Source organism: Rutidosis leptorrhynchoides, chromosome 5, assembly GCF_046630445.1.
Source record: "Rutidosis leptorrhynchoides isolate AG116_Rl617_1_P2 chromosome 5, CSIRO_AGI_Rlap_v1, whole genome shotgun sequence".
NCBI lineage: Eukaryota > Viridiplantae > Streptophyta > Magnoliopsida > Asterales > Asteraceae > Rutidosis > Rutidosis leptorrhynchoides.
The window spans coordinates 335,488,425-335,497,403 of record NC_092337.1 but is presented as its reverse complement, the minus strand read 5'-3'; the positions used below and the strand labels follow the sequence as shown (position 1 = coordinate 335,497,403).

The 8,979-nt window shown below is 32.2% G+C and overlaps 2 protein-coding genes across 3 annotated transcripts; one reads left to right on the top strand and one right to left on the bottom strand.

The window, feature by feature from the left end:
- Positions 1-808: 808 nt before the first annotated feature.
- Positions 809-2,189, top strand: LOC139849576 (uncharacterized). The gene is made up of 2 exons (XM_071839214.1): positions 809-1,149; positions 2,003-2,189. The coding sequence occupies exons 1-2, from the start codon at positions 809-811 to the stop codon at positions 2,187-2,189; spliced, it is 528 nt and encodes a 175-aa protein (XP_071695315.1).
- Positions 2,190-2,814: 625 nt separating this feature from the next.
- Positions 2,815-6,084, bottom strand: LOC139850585 (calcium-dependent protein kinase 26-like). 2 transcript variants are annotated; one of them, XM_071840145.1, is made up of 8 exons: positions 5,852-6,084; positions 4,711-5,511; positions 4,390-4,530; positions 4,154-4,306; positions 3,932-4,047; positions 3,551-3,718; positions 3,249-3,473; positions 2,815-3,117 (listed from the first exon to the last, which is right to left on the bottom strand). In XM_071840145.1, the coding sequence occupies exons 2-8, from the start codon at positions 5,435-5,437 to the stop codon at positions 2,977-2,979; spliced, it is 1,671 nt and encodes a 556-aa protein (XP_071696246.1). In that variant the 5' UTR covers positions 5,438-5,511; positions 5,852-6,084; the 3' UTR covers positions 2,815-2,976. The 2 variants fall into 2 exon arrangements, with proteins under 2 accessions (XP_071696246.1, XP_071696247.1); XM_071840146.1 differs by having other exon boundaries at positions 5,860-6,084.
- Positions 6,085-8,979: the final 2,895 nt, after the last annotated feature.

Here is an 8,979-nt window from a genome sequence, read left to right as displayed (position 1 = left end):
TCCGATTTTCAAAAATCCGTTTAATTAAACGGTTAACGTCAATTGATGGATCAAAATCGAATTTGGTAATCAAAGTCGGTCAAAGTCAAAAATGGTTAACATTTTAGCATGAATTTAAACTAGAATTTTATAGTTTTGAAGCAAAATAAACAATTTTAGACAATTATGTTAAAAAGTTTCTTTATATTTATGATTTTTTTCTATAGTTACACAGATAATTTTTAAAATTTAATATTTAAATGTATACAGGCCAATCCGATTAATCTCCGATTAATTTCCGAATTGCCGATTAATCCTTCCAAAGTCCCGACCGATTAATTCCCGAATAGCGAAATGAGCCGAGCTACTCGCGAGCTATTCGAGCTACACTCAATAAAAACTCGATTCGAGCCAAGCTTAAACGAGCTTGAGTCTGAGCCCAAACTTATTTTAAAGATCAATTATTAAACGAGGTTGAGCTTCTTATTTTCTTTTTTCTTATTTCAAGGTTCTTATAAAAGTTTTAATTAAATAATTAACATAGGAGGAATACTAAATCCGTGAAAGTTTCTGGATTAAATAAGCCCATTAGTCAAATAGGGCCCAACAAATACAAATACTACCCACCCACCGACCCACTCAAAATGCAGATTCTCGATTCTTGTTTCTTGTTTCTTGTTTCTTGATTCTTGACATGCATGCTCACAAGTAAACACCCATCTTAAGTTGAAACCAAGTTGACGACTTTTTCCCTCTTTCAAATTCGATTAAACCCCAATCAAAATCAATCAAAAACCCCGGATTTTAATTCCAATTTCGGATTTCAATAATGGAAGTAGAGCGTATGACAACTTGCATGAAAAAACTTGCAATTTGGTACACCCCCAATTTCAAGCCCATTACTTCTCACGGTGAACTTGATTTCATTCTATCTACTCTTGGGTTCTGTCCAAAACCACCGTCCAACGCCGCGGATTCCGCCGTCCTGTGGAAAGAATACTCATTTTCCGGCGCCGGAGCTTTTCTTGTAAAATCGGAATCGCCACCTCCTCAACCCCGTCTTCCGTATCCAAAAATTGATGGATTACATGTTAATACTTACCGGAGTTTTTTGGAATCCATCAACTATTACCTGAGAATTCACAATATTTCTGATCTTTTTCATATTCGGTAACTTCTTGTTCTTGTTATTTATTTATTTTTATTAATTTTTATTTTTTGTATGAAATGAATTAAATGCATGAGATAAACATGCATAAGTGTAATTAAGTTTGATCAATAGATTTTTTGGTTTTATTTTGATATAATTGTGTATGTATAGTGTAATGTCATTGATGAATTTAAGTAGTTACAGTTTATTTGAACTTCCATTTTTTAATATAGTACTTATGCAAATTAGGGCAAATTGCATGAATAAAAAGGGTACTGATCTCTCTTGGTTATCAAATAAATGACTTTTGAACCATAGGTTAATGATATATGTTATATAGTCTATAAAATCATCGAAAATCATTATCCAGTGTGGTGGCTGACTACTTGCTCAACAAGTCAAAAGGATCTTAAATCGGGAACAAAGGTTCGAAAAGAATTTTGGTATATAGCTAAACCTGCAATGATCTTACAATGTATCTTTGTAAGATGTTCCTTAAGTTTCACTTGACATATAGCTAAACCCTTTCGAGAAATGGTAACTAGAGTAAACTCTGTTAATTTAATTAATTTACTGTTTAAAATGGAGCTGAAAATTCAGTTATGATTCTCTAATCTTGACCTTAGAAGATGCTTGGGTTGACTTAAGTGTTAAGTAATCAAGATGGTAGTACTTATTCTTTTATCAAAAACTGCAATGTTTGATAAGTTGTGTTTGTGTGTATTCTGCCAGAAATGTTTGATACGCGATATTGCATCAACGTGAACAATCATACTAATTATCGATGTTTTATATAGTAATATATTTATCTGTTTAAATGTTAATATATATACTAATACTGATGTTAAGATTTGCATATTGTGGTTGTTTTAGGGGAATGCCATTGCACATTGTTCATGACGGGAACCAAAAATGGTTGCGAATGATGGACGATGACGTGTTCTTTGTGTACAGAGATGACACCTTGGACTTATCAGCCACGTGTAAGGACACCGACAAGGATCGTAAGGTCGTTATGCGCATTGCTTCGTTGGATGATATCATTGTAAGAACATTGTAGTAGTACTGTAAATGCCTATAAAAAAAGTAGTGCTGTAAATATACAGCTCACCTTTTGTAGATGAATATATGCCATAAAACAAGGTAAATTTGGTTTGTGAATGTTAATGTTGTAATGGGGTTGTATGTAGTATCATATCAGGTATTCTGAACATAGAAGCTTTTGCTGTATTAATTGATCATTTTGGTCTAAAAAGTACATGAGGAGAGGTTGAATTTTTGTTTTTACTTTTTCGTTTTTTAATGGATGATTCTTATTCTTAGTTCTATTGTTTGTTGTCAAGACATTGATCATGATTCTTCTATATCTAAACATCATATGTAAACCAATGCCAGAGTTTTTGTTTTCCTTTTCTTTTGTAGGCCATTGTATTAAATTTTTCTAACGACAACTTTTAGGAGTGTTGTTAACACGCTAGAAAGTGTTGTACACGATGGTTAACTATTACTTTTAGGGTGACGGTTAGTCAGATTTACAATACTTGTAGGTGTGTTAACGACGTTAGAAGTATCTTTTTTATATATATTTATAAAGAAAAGATAAGGTTAGATATAATATTGATGGTTGTTTTTAATGGCTAGAGCCTAGAGGGGTTGATTATTTTGAGTAGTAATTCACTTATCAGTGATTCAACTGCAATTTGTTCATATACAAATCTGTTTTTTTTTACATTAATCCAAACAAACAATAACCATCACACAAAATACAATTACTTTAACAACAACATTAACAACAGCAGCAACAAGTAAAGAGTACAACATTTTGCATATCTCGAAGGAGAAATAAACTAGAAAGCACGGGGTGAATCTCTCAAGCGGGGTGAATTGTTCACGCTAATATTAACACTGTTCCTCATCGTTCTTCGACCAACTCCTGCATTTCCTTTTGTCATCATAGACACAAATTCCCCATAGTCAATCCTCCCATCCTGAAATTTAACCACATTTGTTTAACATATATAATTATAACTCGATATATAAAACTATTAGTTAAGTGATAATGACAGTCCTAAGCGCTGTCAATAAAAAAATTGATAAAATCATTCAATTTTGGACTCACATTATCCTGATCAACTTCTTTGATAATATCCTCCACAAGAAAATCAGTCATATGATGATCTGCACACGCCTGTTGAAGTTCGTCAACTGTTATATAACCACTTCCATCTTTATCAAAATACTGAAACGCAGCAACCAAATGTTCTTCACGTTCCAATTTATTCAAATGAATCGTAGCTGCTACAAATTCTCCATAGTCTATTGTCCCACTGTTATCAACATCAGCCTGAAAAAGTAATACTACTTTTTAGCAACTTCACACACATTTTCAGTACAAAAAAGGCTAATTTTTAATACTCTTACTGCATCCATAAGATCTCTGATTTCAGTATCCTTTAATGTAGAACCAAACTTTCTTAAACCGGCTTTTAATTCATCAAACGTAATTGCGCCACTATTATCAGTGTCCATTGCCTTAAACATTTCCTTCAAACCAGCAATCTCCTCTTCTGATAAGCTCTCGGCTATAACCTAATATAACATGACAAGTTTCATAAAAGATGAAATTTTTTTATAAATTTTTCTATTGACAGCAGTTAAGATGCTTAAAATACTTGTGAATTTTCAATAACCGTCATCTAAAGGTCAACATAACACCTGCGTACAAGTTTTTTAAGCACCTTAACAACAACCCTAAATTACAAAAATCATTTTTTTATGTGTTGCATTATGTCATCTACATACCCGTAAAGCCATCTTCTTTAACTTATTCATCGCTGAAAACTGTTTCAGGCGAGAAAGAACTGCAGGATCCAATTCGTTGTCAGGAGCAACACCATTTTCGCATATCCAAGGATGACCTGTACATTTAATTTTAAAAATAAAAAAAAAAAAAAAAAAAAAATCCTATATCAAAATTCATTATGGTGATAGTTATATATATTTTTCTAATCAACGAAAGCATACAGATAACTTGATGAGCAGTTAGGCGATCAGAAGGTCGAGAACATATCATCGTTTTAATAAGATCTTTTGCACTGTCAGATATAAGGGGCCATGGATCAGACTCGAAGTCTAGATTCCCCTTCAGAACCGCATCAAATATTCCCTGTTGTGTTTCTACATAAACATATTCAATGAGCATTAATATAAGTTTTCAAAATCAAATCAGTAACAATTTTTCGTCGTTTGGTAACACATACCAGCCCAAAATGGCGGTACACCGCTTAAAAGTATGTAAAGTATCACCCCTGCGGTCCATACATCTGCTTCTGGCCCATAATGTTTCAACAACACTTCAGGTGCAACATAATATGGGCTTCCAACCACATCACTGAAAATTTGGCCTAAAACAAAACAATAAAGCTCATAACAAAAAAATATAAAAATAAAAAGATGAACTCATAATACCAAAGGATGAGGTTTTCGTGTTCAGGTTACTCGGGGACGAGTTTTTTACTCTGACTACGCAGTTTAACAGTATTATCCATAAACACTACCAAAGGTTAACAATTCATTTATTTTACCTGGTTTGAAAAAAATCGAGAGTCCAAAATCAATCGCCTTAAGTGAAAAATCATCGTCCCTATTAACAAGCAAGAAATTTTCAGGTTTCAAATCTCTATGCATAACGCCAAGCGAATGGCAAGCTTGAACAACACCAACAATGATCTTTATCAATTCAGCCGCTTTTCGCTCACTATAATTTCCTTTTTGAATAATCCTATCAAACAATTCTCCACCATTACAAAGCTCCATAACGATATGAACATACAAAGGATCTTCATATGCACCTTTAATGGTAACAATATTCGTGTGCCCCGCCAAATGGTGCATAATTTGAATCTCCCTCCTCACATCTTCCACATCCTCTTTTGAAATCAATTTTCGTTTTGAAATTGATTTACATGCATAATTTATACCGGTTGAATTCTCGGTGCATAAATATGTTGTACCAAATTGACCTTGACCAAGTTTTTGACCCAATGTGTAAAGATCACGAATATTTGGCGTTTTATGACCGATAACATAATACGCTTGATTAGCACCTCCATGGCGTTTCATTGTATCGTCTTCGTCTTTTTTTGGAACAATTCGAGGCTTAGGTTTCGACTTGTGTGGTTCTTGGGCTATAAAGTTGTTAACTTGACTAGAAGAAACGCGTTTCTTGAAACTTGATGATCGTTTTTCGGGTTGTTTATAACTTTTAGTATCTTTTTGTGCAAAAGATCCGCGACATGTATTGCCCATAAAAAGAAAAACATAAATCTTTATTCAAAGGATATAAACTGAAATTTCGTTCTTCATTCATTGAATTGAATTATCTGCAAGCAAATGTTATATCCAACCAATTAGCCACACAACATCCTCATAAGTCATAACACAATATCAATAATCATACAACTTTATGAAATAAATAACAACCACAAAATTTTATTTTTGCAAAAAAAAGTGCAGAAACATGTTACTGATCAGACCAATTATCTAGAACACGTTCATTGTAACGTATCATTAATTAAACATATCATATGTTTTATACCTATTTCCTGATTAATAAGTATTGAAAAGCACAAAAAGAGAGTTGGATCTGTTGATTTCAGACAAACCCCACATGGGAAATATAATGAGAATGAATGAATTTAGTAGAATACAGATGATACATACATACGTACATGTTGTGTTTGATTCATATGTCTGATGATGATGATATAAGAAAATTTGGAATATGATTTGAAGCCTTGAATGGGATGATGATGATTGATGACCAATATCCAATGCTTTACTTTTTTTCTTTTTCTTTTTTGGTTTGTGGTTATGGTTATTTTGGATTTTGGATGTGGAAACTGTTGTTGATGATGACAATATATTTGATATTATTGGATTGTGTTTCTGTCGTGCTGACCACTAGACAACCCACTTCGACTCTCTTCAACTCTTTTTTTAATAAAGTAGTTACAAATTTCTCCTTTCATCCGTAACCAAGGTCCATCGAATATTCACTGGATTCGATTCATTAATCACTTATGTTTTATATTTCTGTTATAAAAAATTCATGTTCTATTGTTGGAATATTAGAATAAAAATTTGTTCGAACATAGTCAAAATTGTTCGAATTCATTCGAATTCACATTTTTTCTTAAAATTTAGCTCGATTTAAAGTTTATAGTTTAGGATATAGTGTTTTAAATTTAGTTCATAAACTTAAATCCTAAAATTTAAACTGTTGGTGTTAAAAACTCAAGCTAAACTCCAAACTCTAAAATCTAAACTCTAAACTTTAAATCTAAGCTCTAAACCTTAAATCCTAAATTTAAACCTTAAAATGTAGAACAACATGTAGAACAGGACTGTAAACCAAAAGTGATTTTCTTGCATCTCCCAAAAATGTTCGAATACAGCCAAATTCGTTCGACCGTGTCCTTTTTGTTCGACACAATTTACTGGATTTTAGTAGAACGACAATGTAGAACAAAACATGTCCGACTGCACCAAAAATTGTTCGACTACAACAGAATGTAGAACGAAACATGATTTCAGATGCATTTTATAAATTTTTTGACTACGCTAAAAATTGTACGATCATGCAACTTTTTGTTCGACGTCTAGGGTGCTCTCCACTAAAAAGTTCTCATTTTATCCGTGAACTACACACACACACAAATACATCAAGTCAACTTGTTATTTTAATATAATTGCAAAGTACATTGATGCTCGGTTTATGTCTCGGTTCCCGTTTTTTGAACGTCATTTTGTACGCTTTAATATCTTGTACTTTACATTTCGCGACTTGTACTATTATCAATAATTAGACTTAATTCATCGATAAATTATATCACTCGAAGTGTAACTTGTGCGTTTGAGTGTTTTAGTCACTTACGTCGTTAGATCATCTTCTCGTTATTTAATATATATTTAATAATATTATATTAAATCTTTATTACAAGCAAAATAAATATAATCAAAACGTTTTACATTTAAGTTAATATTTTCTAATAATATATTTTATTACTTAGTAGAATATATATATACATATATATCATCGTTTAGAAATATATAAATTTCGTACGTCTAATTGAAATCTTTATTTAATAATATAACCTTCGGTTTTTGCAAAACTAATTATATTCAAAGTTCATTAATAGAAATTATCATATCATAAAACGTTTTCATTTAAGAAAGTAAAATCACATCTAAAGTATAACGGGTTTCATGTTTTTAATTTACAGTTTCTTCGTAAATCGAAGGATAAAGTCCAATGGATAATTAAATGTATGAAATCATTTTAATGTAAAACGTCGATTTACTTAACTTGTCGATACCCATTTTCTAAGTTATCTACATTCCATAATTCTACTTTCACATTAAATAATATGAAAGATAAATAGTTACCGTATCAAAAGTCACGAGGAAATTATTGTAAAGCATGTATTGGAAATCAAACAGGAATCTCCACTAACTTTTGTCTAACTCTCGTTAATTGACACTTTGTTCTCACTTGTAGATCACTTTACCATTTATTCCGAATATTGTTAAAAAGGAAATATTTCTTAAATCAATGTGGATCTCACAACAGGGACCCATAATCATATCACAACATTTATGAGATTTATAAATGTTAAAATATCTTCTAGTTCAATCGTTTGGTATTATCTCTTAACTCCGTAGTTAAATATATCTAAAAGATATTCAAACCAATAAGTTTAATGTATGTCATCATACACTTAATATTTTGTTAACGCTTTCACTTTATATATACATATATATATATATATATATATATATATATATATATATATATATATATATACATATAATTGTTCGTGAATCGTTGGGAATAGCCGAAGGGTAATTGAATACATGAACACAATTCAAAATTTTTGAGACCCAACATTACATACTTTGCTTATCGTGTCGGAAAGATTAAATCATATCGAAAATTTGGTTCAAAATAAGTCGAATTTTTTCAGGTCGTCACATGAACCGTAACAAATCCGTGCATTGCACGGGCCTTACCCACTAGTGTTTAAAATAAAAGCGTGTTCAATAAAAACCTGAAAAATGTGTATCCTACAGAGATTCTCCCTTGATTGTAGGGACTCGGGAGCATCCTTCGAAAACTACTAATTATCTAATAAACTACTACTCCTTCCGTCCCATATCTATTGTCTACTATTCCTTTTTTGGATGTTCCAAATTAATTGTCAACTTCTATAAATGAAAAAGAATAATGTGATAAAGTTCTTTTTTGCCTCTATACATGTAAGGCAAAATGATTTGTTAAAAGTATGGGATAAAACTGGAAAGTTAACATAAAAGTACATGTGTCAGGTACTTTTTCTTAAACTGTGTATTTTTTGTCTGGGGACAATACATTTGGAACGGAGGGAGTAATACTAAGTTGTTATTTTTTTATTTTTTTATTTTTTTATTTTTTTTTATAGTAGAAAGTGAAAATGAATAATGATTTGATGATTGTACAAATGAGAGATCAAGGTACCTTTTATAGGTAAAACTGGTATTGACAAGCTGTGTACACAGCCCGTGTGGATTGGGCAGCCCGTGTACACAGATCGTGGAGGTATCCGTGTGGAGATGTCAGCCTGGGTAGCAGGCCGTGTGGCTGGGGGCATGGCAACCCATGTTGCAGCCCGTGTAGCTCTGTTAGGCGGGCAGCCCATGCGAATAGCCCGTGTGGCTTCAATTCTTGACCAGTTTATCTTGTTTTGCGGGATCATAGCTTGGTTTCCGAGGTTGTAACTTAACTTTCACCGTTTTCGCTCTAGATTCTTCGT